The sequence below is a fragment of the Paramisgurnus dabryanus genome, chromosome 18, assembly GCF_030506205.2.
Source record: "Paramisgurnus dabryanus chromosome 18, PD_genome_1.1, whole genome shotgun sequence".
In the NCBI taxonomy this organism is placed as follows: domain Eukaryota; kingdom Metazoa; phylum Chordata; class Actinopteri; order Cypriniformes; family Cobitidae; genus Paramisgurnus; species Paramisgurnus dabryanus.
This window is the reverse complement of record NC_133354.1, coordinates 23,599,889-23,621,428: the sequence shown is the minus strand read 5'-3', so window position 1 is coordinate 23,621,428 and position 21,540 is coordinate 23,599,889. Positions and strand designations below refer to the sequence as shown.

The 21,540-nt window shown below is 41.6% G+C and overlaps 1 protein-coding gene across 6 annotated transcripts in view; it reads left to right on the top strand.

The window, feature by feature from the left end:
- The first annotated feature begins 5,311 nt into the window (after window positions 1–5,311).
- The window catches only part of dbn1 (drebrin 1), a 98,069-nt gene continuing 81,840 nt past the window's right edge, over window positions 5,312–21,540 (top strand). For 2 of the 6 annotated variants that reach the window (XM_065287361.1, XM_065287359.1), the window contains exon 1: window positions 5,315–5,479. In XM_065287361.1, coding sequence (XP_065143433.1) covers window positions 5,397–5,479 — 83 coding nt within the window. In that variant the 5' untranslated portion in view covers window positions 5,315–5,396. Of the gene's footprint in view, window positions 5,480–21,540 lie in introns of all 6 variants that reach the window. The other 4 variants (XM_065287360.2, XM_065287358.1, XM_065287363.1 and 1 more) reach the window with 4 other exon arrangements.

Here is a 21,540-nt window from a genome sequence, read left to right as displayed (position 1 = left end):
TGTCAGTTTGGAGCAAAGGCATGCGCAGAAGGAATCGTCCGTGGAGCCGGAGGCCGAGCCACGGTATCAAATTCCCCCCCAAACTCTCGCGACCCAATTCAACCACGCCCCTTGAACGTCTCATTTGTGTGAAAAAACACAGAAATTGAAAATGTATAGTTATCATAACGACACACCCGTTTCTATAGCATCAAATTACTAGCAAAAGTGAAACTTGTCACAAAAATGAACAATTAAACATATATTAGTGTGATAATAACTACCTTAAAGGACTGAAACCATCTTTCAGCAAAGTCACTGATTATTACGCCAGTTTGAGAGTATAGTTCCTAGACATATCTGCCTAGAAAATTGCAGCTTTTAATTTTCTGTTGATGTTAGTACACGATGTAACTACAGAAGAGTCAAGTTTTAAACAGGAAAAATATCGAAACACTTTGATTATTTTTGAGCGCGATGCTAATGGTATAATCAGATTCAATGTATTATGCTAAGCTATGCTAAAAGTGCTAACGCCAGACCCAGAGATCAGCTGAATGGATTTCAGAACGGTTAGAATCAAATGTTTAACTCTAGGGGAGCTGGAAAATGAGTATTTTTCAAAAAAAGGGTAATGTCCCTTTAAGGACTTTGCTGCTGTAACATGGTACCTTTCAATAGCAGAGGACTATTTTCGCGCACTGCGTAATATCAATGCGCCTCCTGTAGCCATGTTACGGAAGCAAAGTCCTTGATTATTACGCCCACATGAGAGTATAGTTCCTAGTCATATCGGTCTAGAAAATCGCAACTTTTTATTTTCTATCGGTCATACTACACGATTTAACTACAGAAAAGTCAAGTTTTAAATAGGAGAAATATCAAAACTCTTTATTTATGAGCGCAATGCTAATGGTCTAATCAGATTCAATGGATTGTGCTAAGCTATGCCAAAAGTGGTACCGCCAAACCCGGAGATCAGCTGAATGGATTCCAAAATGGTAAAAATCTATTTTTTATCTCTAGGGGAGCTAGAAATTAACATAATTTCAAAAAAGTGGACTGTCCCTTTAAATATTTTCATTTAAATATGACTGCAGTTTGCAGTTGACTAAATACTAAAGTATCTACTATAGTTTTTCATGTGAGAATGTTTTACTCCCCACTCCCACCTTCTTACCTCTCGGAGGTCTTTATTTCAATCATGTAACTAAATCAATCAGAGGCCCCATTGACTTTCATAGTAGAATAAAAGAATACTATGGAAGTCATCGGGGGTCTGATAGTTTATTATTAAAAACATTCCTCAAAATATCTTCCTCTGTGTTAATTAGAACAAAGACATTTATACAGGTTTATAACAACATGGGAGTGAGTAAATGATGGCATACAGCCAGTGGCTGTTATCGCAACATTAACCATGAAAGGTTGATCAGGACTTTTATCACCCTGAATAGATTTATTTGCGATGAAAACTAGCGAAGCTAAGATTCAAAGTTCAAACAGGATGTGCAAGCAATTCATAACCTCATGTTATTTAAATATACGAATTGTTTGAAAACATTAAACTGAACCCGTCAAGATGACCTGAATGAGCGCTGTGTTATCAGCTTCAGCGAGCTGTTTAACAAACCTCGGAATGTCGCCACTGACCAATCAAAATCAATCATTCCGGAGTGCAATGTAATAAATACATATACAGTAATCACTAGCCAACATATTTAGTGAAAACCCGAATTTGTGATTTGGTGTTAACTTCACTGATTTTCTTAAACTCAATTCAGCAGTTAAGTTGGACACTTGTATTGTGCTAAGTTGTTTCGCTAACGTTACATGGCTGACCTCTAGTCACGTGCCAGCTTTGGATGTCTGCGGAGTCTCTGCCGGACAGATGTCTTCCCTTCTCGTCACCACCGAATATAATTGCTACCTTTGTAAGCAGTAGGAGACGCCAAGGAGCAGATGAGTGAGAAGAATTAATTAATGGTAACCCATTTAGTGGGTAACCAGGGGGAGGGGAAGCTCCGAGGCGAACGGAGATCCTGATTGGACGAGACTGCCGTTGAAGTTGAATGTGTGTGCGTATGTTTGTGTGTGGCCCGTTAATGTGGAGGCTGGGCTGTCAGGAGGGTGAAGGGCTAAACACTTTGGCTTATTTCTGTGTGTGTGTGTGTGTGTGTGTGTGTGTGTGTGTGTGTGTGTGTGTGTGTGTGTGTGAGGCAAAGGAACTTTTGCTGTAGTTTCACTAAAATTAAGTTTTCAACTTGAGGTGTGTATATGGTAAAATCTGTGCTCTAGTCGAATACATAACTAATAACTAATACACACTGACCCATGCTGTGACCAGCAGATCTTGACCTTGTGCCATATGATATTGGAGAGGATCCTGTTGTTAAGTACAGGATGCTATAGGATAAGTTGTGCACCTTTTGTTTACAGCTTAAGGGAGGAGATGTTTGCAGCACAGGATCTCTTAAAAATGACTTTGTCCTGCAAATAACTTATCAGATATAAATGACCGTGCCAAACTTTCATGGATATTTAACATAAAAGAAACACCAGAAAGTGTGTGGTCTTTTAAATGTGTATATATACATCTGATAGTCTTATTATATAGATCTGATGTTCTCTTTTCAGTCATTCTGCATGACCTAGATAACTTCTGGTGGCTTCAGCTTTAATGCACTGTGTCATTAACACTGCATCAGACTTGACAACGTCTGCCAGCTATTTGAAAGAAGCCTAAAGCTACAGAGCCTGCAGGCCTTAGATGAGTCTATCTACTTTACATTACACTCAAACAGAGAGCCAAAAACCATGAAATGGCTTCCCAGCAAAAATATCTAAATCAGCTGTCAATATCTCAGATGGTGGAGAGGAAAAGTTCATGTTTACCTTGAAAGATAAAATCCAAGCAATGTGTTTTAGGACAGCTATGTGGCTAGCCTCCTTCTTATAGGTAGATGAACAGCCCCTTCCATCAAAGCCACAAATCATACAGGAAATATTAATCCCAAAAGCTTCTAAGCGTCTTATCTCGGAATGATTTTGAATGTATGATTGATTCATGCACTTTGGTCTAAAGCTGTTTGTCACTATTATTTCGGCTTAAGATTGAATGTTTTACATTTCGACTTGATTTAAAGGAGCATTTAACCCGTAGAAACATTAATCTTTATTGAAAATGTGTCATATTTGTAGTCAAAATGTAACATACATTTAGAATTTGGTGCCTATTTGACAGAGAAAAGGGGTGTTTGTAGTCTCACTCCCTCAACAAAGATATTGGACTTCATTCTTTCAATGATGCAAAATGATGATTTTTACATCATTGAAAGAAGGAAGTGCAACACTGAAATCTGTATTTCTCCTCTCTCAGCAGCAACTGAGAAAATTATGCATGACCATTCAAAAACATGACTGGGGTTCTAACTATACAAAGCTTTATGCAAATGGGTGAAGTGTCCCTTTAAAAGGGATAGTTCACCCGAAAAGTTCTTTCATCATTTACTTACCATAACATAAAGTATACATACATTTCTTCGCTCTGCTAAACACAGAGAAAGATATTTGTCATCAAACAGGAGCATCATTGACTTCCATAGTAGGAAAGGAAATACTATGGATGTCAACAGTGCTCAAAAACAATAACAGAATTTTTCTTTTTGGGCAAACTATTTCTTTAAATCTATATTAAGACATAACATTTTGAATCAATTTCTCTGTTATTTCTATAGTTGGATTATAAATTATTATTAATAATAAAAATCTGTTATTATGTTTAGAACAGGCATTTTTTATATTTAAAATATGAGAAATATATTACAATATCTAAATTTTACATTTAATAGTTATTTTTATAGTTCAAATTCATTAAATGTAGTGGTGTCCGAAACTTGAGTGAACAACTCCATTCCCTTCATTCGTTCCAGAAAGTTTTAGATGTCTCCCAATTTAAAACACCTGAACTAACTCATCAGCCTCCTTCCAGAATGTCTCCCTAACAAGCTAATAATTTAAATCAGGTGTTAATTAAGGAGACATCTAAAACATTCTGGAAGGGGGTCCTTGAGGACCAGGATTGAGAAACACTAAGCTAAAGGATACTGACAGTAAACACCACAAATTTACATTTATATGCAATTTCATTTAGTTCTTGTTGTCAGTTATTTTCTACTTTTATAAAATATATCGCAATTATGTTTAATTTGTTTCTTTTATTAAAAATTAAATACACATTTTTATTAAACAATAAATAAACAACAGTAAATAAATATGACAAGCAGTTGTTTTGGTCTCTTTATTATTAACTAATACAATAAACATGACAAATGTTACAAACAGTAAGAAAGTAAACTTTACCCTTTCACAGTACAATCAATTAAGCCACACAGGTGTAAGGGTTTATGACGAATCTCCGCGACAGCTCTCTGACGCATGGTATTTACGTCAGGGTCCGAAATCGCTAACTCATTTTTGTTCCTTTCTTCCCCATCTAGTGGACTCAACTGTCATTTGTTATATAGGGAATAGTGAATGAGTGAACGAGGGAGCGGTTTCGGACGCAGCTCTTGTGCGTGTACTACGGCTCTGTGATCAGTAGGAAGTCCTTATCAATCTAAAATCACTATGAGTTTGAGTCGTTTATAATGTGAATTTAAAAAAGCAACACTCGTCAAACACAATCATTCAAAATATTTGTATTATCATGAAAATACCTGAAACAATCTGAAGAACCGCGTTATAAATATTCCTTTAGACATTTCCTGGAATAGCGTTTGTAATGCTACTTCTTCTGTGGCACAAATGGCGCTTCTGCATGAGAGCGCCCTCTGGCTTTTGGATGTGGCGCATTTCACTGTAATTCATTCAAATTCATTCATTGAGAATACGCCCATTTGCACGATTAGTCGTCACAGCCCTATTTGTTACAGCGGCTCCGCCTCTGGCTCCACGGACCATTCCTTCTGCGCATGCCTTGGCTCAAAACTGACGTTTTACGTAACATGGCGGCGACCATTGTCGGACATTTTTGGCTTCAATTCATTACAATGGAGGGAGGCGACGTCGCGTCGTCCATCTTTTTTACAGGCTATGGTTGTTACTGCTGAAACCTTAATTTATTAATTGTAGCAGTTTATTATTATTTTATTTAAATAGGGACGTGTAATATTTATATTATACAAACTTTTAGAACAGAATATGTTTATAATAAAATATAATAAAAGAAGGTGTTTGGATGTCTAAAAGCAAAACACCCCGTACCCACTCGGCACTAGGACCGCGCAGCTCTGCGCAGAACGGCAGCCTCGTGTCTTTGTTCAGCGCGCATCATCTCTTCTCTCGTCCTCGCGCTCCGCAGTGACTATCACGCGCGCTCCCATCATCACCGCTACACTGGTGTGGATGAGCGCAACATGGCTGTGAATCTCAGTAAGAACAGACTGGCCCTCTTAACAGCGTATCAGGACGTGATCGACGAAGCTACAGCAACCGACTGGTAAGATAAATCACACCCGAATGATTCGTTTAAGTAGGATTTGACTGCATTACCCCAAAAAGAATTGAACTTCAATCGTAACTCTATGCGGATGCTTGGGCTAGAACGGGATGGATGCTGAATCTTCATTTTTATGGTCTCGGTACACAGTATTTGTATTTTGTTTAATAAATGAAACGTTTTCGGCTTTTTAAAATGCTTAAAAGATTATTTTCTTCAAAAAATGCACACGGATTAATTTTCGGACGAATTTCGTGTTTATTTGCTGTACACCAGCGCTTACAGTCGATTGCATCGCATGCTGTGACCTCCAGAGAGTTGTGCAAGGGATTCTTCACTATTTGCTCAGTTCAAGGGAGTCTTTACTACATCTCTCGTGATTCGTCAGTACAGAAAGCATGATCAGATGATCCTGAAAACCCAAATATTTACAGCCCCGGTTATTCACCCATCCTGTTTGTATATGTTTATAATTGTCCGTGCACCTCCTCTCCATTTGCTTCACAGCCAGAGATGGGCGAGGCAAGAGGTGTCAGTCAATCTATTCTTTTATTGTGTGAGCAGTGCCTCTTTGTACCTTACTGGAATGGTACCTCTCTTATAGCTGTACCAAATTATAATTGAGTGTTTGATTTAGGTCCCCACGGCCCCTACACAGTCCGGGTATCTTTTCTCTTTGTGTTGAAATGAAACTGGTTTGTAGATCTTTGATTCAAGGAAAGCACGTGGACAGTAAGGCGCTGTGGGTTGAGCACCCCTGCAGGACTGGTGTTAAGATCATGTTGTTTTGGGATAATCATTTTCAGAAAATTTGGTACTGAATGATCGGTGTACAATAATATAAAAATATAACAAATATAGTGCGTAATGCGTATGCTTAAGATTAATATTGGCTATATGCTTGATACTGATTGGTCATCCAAAGCATCTAATGCTCTTAATATGACCACTACACATCCACGTATTAAATTATATCAGTTCATCCGGTCTACTGCAATTGCATCCTGCAATTTCATGCCCATTTACCTACGGGATATAGCCATGTCATAAGTAGAGGTATGTACAGTTAGCGTTTTTAACAAAATAAACCCCTTAAGGGTAATACAAGTCCCCCTATGCAGCTAACTTGACCACTTTGCCCTCTGTAAAAATAAAAGTATTGCCATTGGCCGCTTAAAAACTAATACACTAACAACAATTGTATGAACCAATGATGCTGCTTTTTAAAAAAGCAATTCCCCTCCCTTTATTTATAATACAATATGCATAAATGCATAGGATATCCACACTCTCAGAGACAAAGGTACAAAAGTTGTCTGGGGCGGTAGACCATTGTATCTAAAGGGTGCATGCATATTAGTACCTCAAAGATACATATCAAAGGAACACATCTGTACCTAAATGGTAAATATAAGGACCTTTTTAAAGGGTGCCATCCCATTGACAAATTTGGAGCTTTATTTCTGACAGTGCAGTTTAAAGATCCCTATGCACTCTTTAATTACTCTTGTGGAAAAAAATTGGTACAATTTTGGATTACTTAAAAAACACTTTGGAGATAAAATCAATCATTTCTTATGGACACAAAATCATCATTTGTTTTCTATATCAACACACTGTAATTTGTTTTATTGCGTGTATAAACTTATATTTCATTTCCCCATTACAGTTGGCTGACATGAGGGTAACAAAGAAAAAGCTTTCAGGGCGCACTCACACTATCCAAACTAGGGGTGTCACGATTCTCCGAATCCTCGATTTGATTACACACACACCCGATTCTAAGGTCACGGTTCGATTTTTACTTTTTTTAAAGAACAGGTTGCTATGCCATTTAGACTTTTATAAAATATAATATCTGACCATAAACCCGGATATGCTCTGCCATGTTATTAGTACTGCCAGTGGAAAAATATGGTACCTGCAAATACCTGATAAATCGAAACTTCCTGTCAGATGAACATCTGTCAGTACTAAAAACGCGCTTTTATTACCGTCAGACGAGATTGTGAGACTATACCCCAATACGTCATGTTTAAATGCTGTTTCATAACTCTTAAGCAACTGAAATAAGTTGTGGCAGCATCGACGATTCCATTTAATTCCATTTTAATTCGAAGTTCGAGGTTGTGACTTAATTTCGATTTACAATCGAAATCGTGACACCCTTAATCCAAACCACGGCGGAGTGTTTGACCCCCCAAACCTGATGCGTTTGACTAGTGTTAGTGCTCTGTACCGTGCCCGGGGACGGTTTGGTAAATTGCGGCCTGGCAGGCTTGCAGAGGTGGGCTTGAGCGTGGTTCACCTGAGCTCAGACGTGAAACGCGGAAATCACGCCAGTGCGCGGTTTTAAGGAAAGAAGTCAACTGCACACCAAAAGACTCTGATTAAAAAACACAGACTTAAAATTACAATGCTAAGAGCGCGCTTTACTTCCTCTTTTCTTCAAAACAACCGCATCCTAATGATGAAAGCTCGCCTGGATCGCTCAAAGTACAGTGTGACTGCATGCTTCTGGGGGAGTAGGGAGGTGCGCACTAATGTAAGTGTGCGCCCTCAGACTCTGTAAACCGCTACCTTCCCCTATGCTCACGTTTAAACCTCAGTCTAAACAATGCCTCCGTACTACGTGCTTGCAAACACTCAACTATACCAAACCCAAACACGACTGTCCTATATCCTGTGAGAAAAATTCATAATAGGCTTTTATACCCACATAGTTGACCTTATTACCTCACAGAGTGTGGCTGTCCTTGTTTGAGCAAACTCGCATTCTTCTTCCTGGTATTCATTCGTGTGGCGTTAAGCCCCCGTATCTCTGTAACGTGAACACAATACAAACTGCGGTCGAGAGTACAGGGTCATCAGCACTTTACAAGTTACGTTTCCCCAACAGTCCTGGAGATAAACCAACTTAATCCAACTGGGCGAGACACATCAGACATTAGAATTGAATAGTTCCTGTCTGCGTATAGTGTTGATGGGTTGTGGACAGGGTTACATTTTACTACCCTGGTTTTATACCATTTTTTTAAGGGACTGCTGTTATTGTTTTAAAGTATTTGAGAGCTGTAGGCTTTACCCAAGACAGGCTTTTGAAGTTGGACAAAGCAATGTGATGCAAGGCCAGTTGGGAGAGAGTTGAATATCAGAGCTTTCTCAAATATCAAACAAGAATTGCCACAAGAAAGTTTAGGCTGAAGATCTGAAGAAAGCATACAGACATCTGAGCTACATAATTTGTCATCACTTCAAGATTAATCTGTCATGCAGACTGAATCGTGGTGAAGGTTGTAGCTTGTGTCTGGCCACCTATCAGTTTATATCAACTCTCTTTGTTATAAAGATTTATTCTGTGAGGAAATCTTACCAGTTTTTATACGTCTGCTGGGTTTTCAGCTCTTGGCTGGCTGGGTCAAGTATGGATATTTTGTAAGTACTGTAAATTTAACCCAACGGCTGGGTTTGTCCATATTTGACCAACAACCCAACGTTTCCGAACGATTCTGTAAATGCATTGTGCATTTTCCCTATTTAAAGTTGGTAGCTTTGTTTGATGTGAATGATTAAATGCTTGTACTTGATTCTGAAGTTAAATTTTAATCGAAAACAAATGTGTAGCATAGCAGCAGTGCCGAGGAGCAGCAATCACAGTTTCCTTTAACTTTAGTGCTGTTGTAGATTTGTGGGATCTAATCGCACTGCAGGGCATCGCAGCACAGGATGTCTTGTGTAACACTGCAGCAGGAAAAACACTTCTCACAGATCCTGCTTCTTGTTTTTAAATAATGGACCTGTCCCGCACGGTATTGAATAAAATGTGATATGCATTAACTTGCTATGCAATGCTTTAAGTCTGTAAAATCGTATTGAACTTATTTAAATATGTTTAAAATAGGGCTGGACGATATTGCCAACATTTTTATCGATGGTATACTTCTAAATTTCGGTCGATACGGTATAAATTTGATAGCGGTATGATTGTTAAAAAAGCCTTGGGATAAACTGCAAAGAATGCCCAAAACAAATGTCTGTACATACAAACTTCTAAACATACAAACTACATAAATAAAAATGATATAAATAAATTGATTTTAATTTTTTTTATTTATTTAGCCTTCATACAAAATGAAATGTAAACTCACTGTCAAAAACATGTTTTTTTTAACATGTGAACCTGATTTTTCTCATCCGTAGTTCAGTTTGTGTTGCATTACATCTCCTGTTCTCCCTCCCTATATGGTGTCATCATTGGAAGCTGTGACTTGATGGGAACTAACCCCTCCTTCTCGTATACTGAGTGACAGCTCTTCTCTGGGTGAACACCAGATTCATTGATCGGATAATAACAATGATATGATTTGATGTGAAGCACAGATGAGTGATTTAAACCGATCAGGCATTACCTTTATCGGAATGCGCGGCTCGTGGTTCAGTGTTTCCCACAGGATTTTGAGAGACTTGTGGCGGTGATGACGTCACACTCTAATTAGCATATATGTGACGTCATCACGTGTTTGCGTTTGATCGGGTTTGATCGAGTGTTGGCACCTGAAATATGTTTCACTTCTACTCTTTGATCTGTCACGTTATATTGCATTTTAACACAACTGATTGCTATTATTTACATATGATCAGTTCTGTTGTCAGACATAAAATGAGCAGACTATAGCTCTATTCGGATGGGATTAGTTTTACGGTTGTAGATGGCGTAATGTAATTTTACCACAGGACGTCTGTAATATTGATGGTCAATTCGCACGGGATTAGAAATCTCAGTTAAAACATTCAGTAGTGGGAGGGGTAACTCGATTGCGCAGCAGGTCACCTCTCTCGTCTTCATGTGCACGTTGCTTCTTGATATCAACATGACACAGATGAGAAAAACTCGAAACACTGTGTTTAATTTCAGTTTGGGGAGAACGTCAGTTTCAGGAACAGTTCTGTGCCTCTGAGAAGTGAATTTGACTTTTTAAAGTTTGTGTCGTGTTATTCAGGAACTGACTTGCCACTGACTTGTTTTTTTCACCTAGAATACAAGTAAATGCTTAAGCGCTTTTATATTTGAAAGAAACCCACAAAATAACAGGAAATTACGAAACGTACGTGTATGTTTACAGCTGGTTTATAAATCACCATACATTTACATTGCTCTTCTCATCAATGTCTTGTTATGAGCCCCTTTTTATTTAAATGCGAGTTTATTGTCACGTATAGCGCAGACAATTGGGTGCAAATTCAGAAATATGAGCGGATACACAGTAACTGTTACACAAAGTTACTACAAAACACGTGCACAGGCATATCGCATTATAGAGAGGGAGAGAACGCGTGTGTGTGGGAAACACTAATGCTAACCTTTCGTCAAGTCATCGCTGTCTTCTCTGTCAGTAAAATCTGTGACTGTTGACGTTTACGCGAAAAAGAAAGTATACGGACTCGGAGGAACGGACATTGAAACACCGCCACCTTTTCACGCTCATGAGAGAGAGAGAGAGAGGGGGGGGGGGGCGCGCGCTGCATGCAACATATGGCGCTTTTCCATTGCATAGTACCCCACGGTTTAGTTTATGGCGCTTTTCCATTGCATAGTACCCCACGGTTTAGTTTAGTTTGGGTCGGGTCAGCTTACTTTTGGGAGCTTTTCCATTGGATGCAGTACGTAGTACCCGATACTTTTTTTCGTACCACCTCGGTTGGGGTTCCAATCGACCCGAGCTGATACCAAACGTGACGCGAAAACACTGTAGATCACTGATTGGTCTGAGAGAATCGTCACGTCATCGCTATAATGTAAATATTAGCTTTAGCTTACTGCTAGCTTGCGCTGTCTCAAGCAAACATGTTGTTATCTGTGTTCTGCTATAAGTTTCCAAACACCCATTTAACGATGAAAAACATCCGCAGGTTGAGAATCCGGGACACCATAACAGTTTTTTCCAGACTTGCAGTTTGTGGCGGCACATTCGCGACGTGCACGTCCGCATTATATATGCTTAAATGCAACTTGAATGAGGCTCAGCGGAGCGCCGTCGACTGACGCCACGGGTCGTGTGTTTGAACAGAAACTGTCATGTGAGACAGAGGTAGTTATAAACGCGATTTGCAAACATCTATTTGTGGTGGGCAATTTTAATTTTGTGGCAGACTGAGAAATAAATGTATGTATGGGAATGTACAACAACGCTCTCACGTGTATGATGTCACAGCAGTAGGCAGCGTAAATATAACGACACGCCTATAATCCCTCCCCCTCCGAAGTGATACTAAACTCAATGGAAAAGCTAACCACGCCAAAGTGAGGTGAGCTGACCCGACCCAAACTAAACTAAACCGTGGGGTACTATGCAATGGAAAAGCGGAGAAAGGGAGGGCGCGCTGGGTGCTTGCAACAATGAATTAAGACGTTTTAAACAGTAAAATATAAATGTAAATGGGGATCATGTAAAATCTATTTGTGGCGGCCAGCGCTGATTATGTGGCGGTGCGCCACGAATAAATCAACGTATGGGAAACACTGTGGTTGCTTAGCTGCGAAAGACGCCACGCGCTCTGAAGGAAGAAGCGCATTGAACAGCGTTTAACACGTGTTTTTAGACGTGACATGAAAGCGGCCACGGGACACTGTAATGTATATCGAAATATCGGAAATGTGTTTAGAAGCCATATAACCGTTATTGAAAAAATATACATAGACATACATCAATATTGAATTATCGTCTAGCCCTAGTTTAAAAACTGATTTATATTACAAACATACATTTAAATTCTTTCTGATTGTTGATCTTCTTTCACACGTCAAAGCACACACAAGCACTCATACATGACCGTTGCAAGTATTAAAATTAATGAATGATTGCAAATTATACCACGGTGCTGTTGAATGCTTTATTCTGATCTAAAATCGTGTATCTTTTCCATGGGTATGCATTATTTTCGATAAACACACACCTGACCTGTTAAATGTCTTAAAATAACCATGAGAGCAATGTCTGGGGTAACTGTGGTATAAGAGGAATAATTATTTCCGGTCCTCTGAATTATTTGAAAATAATGCACCCGCGCTTTGCGTTGTGCCGCATTATCACCTTTGAATAATTCAACAGCCCATCATCAATTATTCCTTACCTATTGCGATATGCAAATTTCCATATGCACATCTACGTTATTTCGATAATTTATTTATAGCAAGCTATAGACAGTTTCAGTATAACAACATGAACAAGTGGCTTTTGTGGTCAACACGTAACTTCCTGTACAGTCCGCTAAGAATAAATAACAAGTACTTTAATGGTAGTTTATTTATATAGACTGTTTCATCTGACGCACGTGATACACGTTTGGATCCGAACCTTACTTCTGGTTTCGTTTTGACTAGTTGCTAAACTGATCTCTTGAACAAATGCCTCCTCGAAAATAACAAATGTTTTGGTTTCCTAGGTAATCTATGTGTTGTTTTGTTTGTTATATAAATAAACTACGTTTAAAGTACTTTGTTGTTATTTATTATTAGCGGAGTTTACCGGAAGTTACGTGCGGACCACGACAGCCGCTTGTTTATGTTGTTATTGCTGAAACCGTCTATAACAAGCAAAATAAACAACACGTAGATTACCAAACATTTGTTATTTTCGGCGAGGTATTTGTTCAAGAGTTCAGTTTAGCAACTAGTCAGAGCATTAAAAAAACTGAAACCGGAAGTAAAGTTCGGACCAGATGCGCTTCGCTTCACCCCACGTGCGTCCGATAAAACCGTCTTTACGGATATATAAATTAGGAATACACTAATGTATCGACATATTATCGGTATTGATAGATAAAAGCAATTCGTCATGTAAGTATTTTACAGCTACTGTACTCTACTGTACATAAGCTGTTGATTCCTAACCAGAGAAATTTTTCAGTTCTGTTTACTAAATGACACATATATAAAACACTTTAGGGAAAGCATAGCTTGGTCTTGGAAGTATTTCAGTAGAAATGTTTGGATTCAAATTGACTTTTGCTGACCTGAGCATCTTGACAATTGTGGTCCTGTCTAAGTAAAGCTAAAATCTCATCATCTAATGATGAGGTCAGGAGCATTGCATATTGATTTCAATTTTTGGCATGATCTTACTCAGTCAATATTAAAGATATCCCTGTTATTTTTCACAGAATGTTTTTTTTTTACATTACGTAGGATGATTTACAGGTAATAAATAAAAAAATTGCTGGGTTTTCACAGACTTCAGTATAGTTTATGAGATTGCTGGTGTCTCATTTGAAACTACAGACGTAAATTACTAGGGTCTTTTTTTGGGAGAAAAGACGACTTGACCAGATGTCCCCATTTGACCTCATTGCAAACATGTGAGAAATGAAACAGATCCCATTCGAGATTTCTTTTCACACAGATTGATTTTCCAAACGATGACGCCACAGATATGCTTACTGGAAGCCACGGCTGAGTATCACTTTGGCGCTGCGACTCGCATCTCTATCCAAACGAAACCGACAGAAGCGTTTGCCATTGCCAAAACGCAAGCTTCTTCAGCAAGAAGTCTGTCTGTTCAGCAGAGCTCAGACCTTTTTAGTTCTTGTTTAAGTCTTTTGAGCGCAAAGCGCACACGAACCTCAGAGACAACTCTCCTGTTTGGGTTTGGCTGCCAGGAAATGTCAGGCAGACCAGAGTGAGCACTGGAAATTCACAGTTCACATGGGGTACCAGACTCTTTAAAATAAAAACCATTTCCCTAAATGTGTGGCTTGAACTTTCAAACCGAAAACTTATCTGCAGGGAGTTTATATCTCTATAGTCTCAGTCTGAATCCTGCATTCCTTCTGATTCAAGTCAGGATCTTAATCATCTACAGCCATTTATCATGATGAACCAGTGTTGTGAAGCTACTTTGAAACTTTAGGTTGCCTAGCAACAACTTACTCGTAATTCAAATTAGTTATATTACAGTAAAGCTATGCTTTTAAGCGTCATGAAACCCCGCTGTTTCAGCTCCAGTCTACCTCACTATCATTTTGAAAAATGCTACGCAAATGGGCGTGGACGCTGCGAGAAGAACAGCAATGAGTGGGCAGGGCAACTGATATAAGCTAAGATTTACTAAGAATAGCAGTATTACAGAAATAATTAAACTGAATATAATATTTTATTATAGAACCGTATCCATGTGCGATTATCCTGAGCCCCAGACACCCCTCTCCCCGCTGACCTGGCCGTACGGAGCACATGCACGCACGCACGCACACAAAAGCGAAACATCTCTGCATTGGATAAGAACACACTATCTTATGAATATTAATGAGAGACTGACGGTTATGAGGTACTACAGTAATTTGCCACGTCACAGCCCGTGACGTATACACGATATGGAGTTGAAACCCGGAAGACAAAAATATAGCAAAAATCTAAAAATTAACTAGTTTTCTTCTAATGTTAAAATTAACAGAAACTAACGCTGTCTCCTATGATGTGCAACACAACTAACTTTGTTAATAGTAAAAAAATTGCTGGTTAGTGTTTCATGACGCTTTAAGAAAAGTTAAATAATTGGAAAAAAAAACTAAAAGTGGCTTTATTTGTTCAGCAAATCGTTAAATTTTAAGTGAATCGTGCAAACAAACCAATATTCAAATACTTTTGAAAATAGTGCTACTGAAAAGCTTTCTGCGAAACCAGTTACGCTTCTGAAAAAATAGTTACATTTCTATTGTTTCCCATTATAGACAACGACTGTGACGTGCCAACACAATCTCATGGCTATTCGTATAGATTTTACGAGGTGGCCATTGGCCAATTCGTATTAATTTGTATTACAATACCACATTTGTTTTTGTACGATTTGTCCCTGTGATGTTGGGGTTATTGTTTTTTTCTAATAATCGTACGTTTTCGTATACGATTCATTTCGTATGAAATCATACGAATTAGCCAACATCCGAATTCCTGTGTGATCACGCTGGGCGTGCACTTAAAAAACTATTACATTTATTCTTAAAGAGCACCTATTACATTGCTAAAAAACAAGGTTATTTTGTGTATTTGATAGGGATGTAACGATTCAATCGTGTGTCCCATTAAAAATGCCTGTCTGAAATCAATTCTGAATTGCAAGGCTGCGATTCTTTGTTTCATGCACAGCTTGTGCGTGTACTATGGCATTTGGTGAGGAGAAAGTCCTTATCAATCTAAAATCATTAGAGTCAGAGTCGTTTATATCGTGGATTTAAAAAAGCAACACTTGTTAAATAAAAATCATTCAAAATATTCTTTATTATCATGAAAATACCTGAAACAATTTCAAGAACAGCGTATAAATATTCCTGTAGACATTTCCTGGAATAGCATTTGTAATGCTACTTCTTCTGTGGCACAAAGGAGTTTCTGCATGAGAGCGCCCCCTGGCATTCGGATGTGCCGGGATTTCACTGTAATTCATTCAAATTTATTCATTGAGAAAACGTGCATTTGCATGATTAATCGTTACAGCCCTAGTATTTGGTAGAATACAATGTTTTTGCGTGGTTTAACACATTATTTTCCACATACCGTACAGTTTTGTAGCTCCAGATTTCACTCTCTTCCTGAAACGCAGAGATTTTGTGCAAAACTCAGTTCTGAGTTCCTGATTGGCCAGTTAATCTGTACTTTGTGATTGGTCTGAATACATCTGACGTCAGCCGGAAATGTGACGCTTTTTACTAGGGCTGAACGATACATCGAATTTTCATCGTCATTGCGATATGAACTCACGCGATGAACACATCGCAACTGACAGCCTTGACGCGATGAATGAAGGGAAAACGGTAAGCGCATGTAATAAACGTTTGACCTATCACGTTTAGTCCTGAAGACATACTTGCGTACTTTATAGTAGGGGAAAAGCACTTCTTCTCATACTCTTTGCATACTATATAGTATGGAAGTAGGCAGTTTGGGACGCACGGATGGTTTGCGCGTTCATGCTATTAGGCCAATCAGGGGAACCCCCAAGTCAGCTACGCTCAGATTGATTTGTGTCAGTTGCGACGCTGTGCCTGATAGCAAAAACTATGGTGGAGAAAGGAGAGAAGAGTGAGGAAAATGTGTTGTCAGACGAAGACCTTGTGGTGAAAAGGAACAGCACTTCAGCTATATCATGGAATTATTTTGGATTTAGGAGAGATGACGCCGCAAACACAGGTACTGTAGATTCACATATTGCGTCTATGTGCGTTCTGGAAGCGCAGCGGTCGCGACTCGCATGCTTTTTAATGCTTTCCAGGCTTTTCAAAAGCATTTTAACTTTTCAGAATGACACAAGCGCAGCGTGTCTAGAGTTTTCCACGCATTTTAGGCGCGACGTGAATGGCCCCTAAAACATGAAAAAAATATAAAATATTTATCGCAACTCACATCGTCATCACAACATTAAACAATGTCATAGCACATCCCAACTTTTTCTCACATCGTGCAGCCCTACTTTTTACCGTGTTTGAAAGATTTGTGAATGTAAAAACGTGAATCGGACCATAGGTGACCTTTATATGTAAGCGCTAGAGATGGGATGGTATGAAAATTTCATATCATGATTATAGTGACCAAAGTTATCACGGTTATCAATATTATCATAGTTTTGTTAATATAAGATGGAAATGTTCAAAAAGAACTGATTCACACACTGAAAACATTTAAACAAGTTTTATTTTTGAAAATCACAATTTAATATTCATGTCCATGAAATTATTTCTGTGGTAAAATAAATGATCTATCCAATAAGTTTAGAGTGAATGAATACAATACATTATCCCTCAAATGGCTCTTTGTGCAAAAAACTATGTTGGATGTGCGTGCCTGCGTCAAACTGATTCTGGCTAGACAGGATTTATCTCGAGTTTTCAAAATCACGGACATGATTTCAAAAAACCCACGATAAATGATAATTAGATTTTAAACGGTATTACTAACCGTCAGGTTAATTGTGAAACCGGTAATAGCCCCATCCCTAGTAGGCACACGCTTCGTTGAAAGTATAGTGAAGGACAAAAGCATAGTAGTAATGCATACTACATACACTTCAGTATGAGTGTAGAGTAAATGATAAGAATACATGCAGTGCTATATCACTAGACAGACAGTGATGTGCTGTGTGGGTAGATGATACTTTGGCTACTCTTTTGATGGACTCAAGGCTGTTTGTGAAAGGCAGATGATTCAGATCATGGCTGTCTACTTTTCCTTCTCCTGAGCCTGTGAAAAGCAGATTTTAATAACAAAGAAGGCTCCTTTCCTGCCTCTTGACCCTCGACAATACAGGAGGGCAAACACATCCACCTCCTAGCTGTGATAAGATCCAGGCCACAGCTTTCTCATGTTACATCTCTTCAGATTTTAGCTTTTTTCACAGTTGGTAAGAATCGTTGCAAAGTTTATTTCCACAATTTTCTTTTCTAAAAAGTGCACTTTTTATTGGTTACACATTTATGGAGTTATAACTAAAGCTGCAAAGACTACACTGTAAAAATTCCTTGTTGCAACTTGCATTTACAATAAATTTAAACTTTCTTGACTAGTGAGGAGTTGCTATAAATTACAATATACGTACAATATAAGACTTTTTTTTGACAGCTTTCACACATTGTTTGACAGACAGCATGAATAACATGCTGGAAAATACAGTTTGGCCTTGAACTAAATTCAGTTACAGAAACAAGTTATTTGTTAACGCACTTTAGTTTTAAAAACAGTAACGAAAGCATGCACGCTGATAGCCGCACATTTTTGAAAAGGGAGTTCCCTTTCAGTCGGTCACTACGACGTCACGTCGTGACCGACGAATTGGGAACCGCTTCGCGGGTGACCTATCTACTTCGAGAACTATAAGAAACGCCAATGAACTTGGCATGCAGGTATTTGCATAATGCCGGCGCCGCCCCGCCAGGTGCGTATATAAGCCGCAGGTGCACAATACCAAATTAGCTTTATTGCTTCGAAGCCGGCAGACATCTGCTCACGAGAAGCTATTCTGAAAAACTGATCTTCGTAGATCCTGTTCTGTGGGAAGAAAAAAGATCTCAGCTTGCCAAAGTTGGTTGGGCGAAGACACCTCAGCGGAGGCTCGCAGTGTTTTTCTCTCCACCCTCTCTCTCTCTCTCTGTCTCTTAATTTAGGACTTGAGTTCGAGTGAGTGCGTTGCCTCTCCCTGTGTGTTTCACCAGCTTGCACAAAAGAGTGATTTCCCTAAAAGAGCAGCACGTTTGAGCTTTGTGTCTTTTTAAAGACAGCCACTCATTCGTGTCACGGTCGGGGTCGTCTTTTTAAAGATGGATTTCCGTCCGTGTTCGGTTTCTGGATGCGGTGTGTTCATCGCCCCCCGGGATGGCCACCAGCGTTGTCTTTCGTGTCTGGGGCTCCAGCACGCAGAGGCAGCGTTGCGTGATAGTTCATGCTCCATCTGTGAGGGCATGACTATGGCGGATTTGCGGAGACGGGTGTCGTTTCTCCGGGAACGGCGCCCGCCTTCCAAGTCTGGTGCTGCTAAGAGCGCAGCTACCAGACTTGCGAAGGATGACCTCCGTATAACGGTGCTGGGTCGGTCTGCTGGTTCGTCCAGCAGCTCCCAGCGCCCTGATCCGTTGCCAGCGGAGGTCCCGATGGAGACGAGCGGCCCGTGTTCTACGGTGTCCTCGCGCTCTGTCGAGCCTCCACCCGACGCGATGTCCACCGTAACATCGGAAGGGGGGTTGTCAGCCTCGGACGTCGATCCGGATCCGCTCCCGCCTTCGGGCCAGGTTGCGGCTTCTGTGTTCGACCCCGAGATGGCAGCCATGCTCGCTCGGGCAGCGGAGGCGGTCGGCTTGGAGTGGACTAAACCTCCCCCACCTGAACCGTCCCGCCTCGATGATTGGTTCTTCGGCGGTGCCAGGGCTTCTCAGTCCTCGCCCCCGGTGCCTTTCTTCCCCGAGGTGCATGAAGAGCTGACGCGGTCGTGGAAAACCCCGTTTTCCGCCCGGAACCGACCGTTTCAGCCTTCACCCCTCACCTCTCTCGAGGGTGGAGATGCCAAGGGGTACACTGGTATCCCGTCAGTGGAGCGGCCGGTCGCGATGCAGTTGTGTCCGGCCGGTGTCGCTTCCTCCTGGCGGGACCAGCCTACTCTCCCCTCACGGGCCTGTAAGCAGTCTTCGGCACTGTCCGGTGCTGCTTACAAGGCTTGTGGGGAGGCAGCCTCTGCCCTGCATGCCATGGCATTGCTGCAGGTCCACCAGGCTAAGGCTCTGAGGGACCTGCACGCGGGAGGTCACGACTCGGCGGAGTTCTCTGAACTACGTGCGGCTACGGATCTGGCGCTTCGTGCGACCAAGGTCACCGCACGCGCCGTCGGGCGTGCGATGTCTACCCTGGTAGTCCAGGAACGCCATCTCTGGCTGTGTCTGGCGGACATGAAGGACGCCGATAAAACCCGGCTCCTGAATGCTCCGGTTTCCCAGACCGGCCTGTTCGGCGAGACGGTCGAGGAGTTTGCGCAGCAATTCTCCGCGGCCAAGAAGCAGACTGAGGCCATCGCTCAGATCATGCCACGTCGGAAGCGTCCTGCGCCTGCCCCATCCACGTCGGCGCCTCAGCCTGCTCCTCGCCGAGGGCGTCCTGCGGCGGCCGCCTCCGTTCCTCCCCGGGGCTCTTCTAAGAAGCGAGGAACCGGTCGTCAGCAGCCCGCCCCGCCCGCTCAGCCCGCTTCAAAGGGTGGTAAAAGAAGATCTAAGCGGCCCTGAGACGGGCGACCTAGAGATGGAGGGGATCGCTCTTCGGGAGATGGTGAAGGCACCACTCCCCCCACCGGAGGAGGGCCGGTTGGGGAATCTTTTGTTTCATTTTTCTGTTCCGCCGACTTTTCAGTCGGCACCCACAAATTCACAAAAAGAGCGAATTCCACTTCCATCTCTAGGTCTTCAGATGAGCGCCGGAGATACGAGCGGGCTCATAACCCCCCCTCGTTCTCCGACTCATCAGAGGAGAACGAGAGCGGCGCACGGGCTCGTAACCCCTCCGCGCTCTCCAACTTCTCAGGCGGTAGGAGACAGCTACGGGCTCATAACCCATCGTCTCCCTCCTCCTTCGCCAGAGGGTGCATCGAGTGGCGAGAGGTGTCTTCAGCAGAGCCTCCCTTACTCAACCACCCAGCAATGGACTCAGGTGAGTGTTATCACACACAACACTGCTGTCGGTGCGGCCGTTACGCACACACCGGCGATCACCTCCGTTGCGCCCGCCGCGGGTACACCGATCGTGCCTTTAGTCCCCCTCGCACGGTGTCTGGGGGCGTGGAAACAGCTTCCCAGCCCGTCGCGTTGGCTTTTACGCACGATTCGTCTCGGCTATGCGATCCAATTTGCCCGGCGTCCCCCCAAATTCTCCGGCGTTCGTTTCACTACGGTGAGAGCTGCCGATGCGCACGTCCTCCGTGCGGAGATCGCTGTCTTATTGGCGAAAGACGCGATCCAGCCGGTCCCTCCAGCCGAGATGAGGTCGGGGTTTTACAGCCCTTACTTTATTGTACCCAAGAAAAGCGGCGGCTTGCGACCGATCCTGGACCTGCGTTCGCTGAACCGTGCACTTCACAGAATGCCGTTCAAAATGCTGACGCCCAAACGCATATTTCCATGCATTCGTCCGAACGATTGGTTCGCATCTATCGACCTGAAGGACGCGTACTTTCATGTATCGATTCTCCCCCGGCACAGGCCGTTTCTCCGCTTTGCGTTCGAGGGGCGAGCATACCAGTACAAAGTCCTCCCATTCGGGCTCTCTCTGTCGCCCCGTGTATTCACCAAAGTAGTGGAGGGGGCTTTAAAACCCCTGAGAGAGAGAGGTGTGCGCATTCTCGCGTATCTGGACGATTGGCTAATAATAGCTCAGACACGTCAGACGCTGTGCGATCACAGAGATTTAACTTTAAAACACCTCGCTCGTTTGGGTCTTCGGGTCAACTGGGAAAAGAGCAAGCTTTGCCCCGTGCAGAGAATCTCTTTTCTCGGTATGGAACTGGACTCGATCGATTTGACAGCTCGTCTAACAGAAGCGC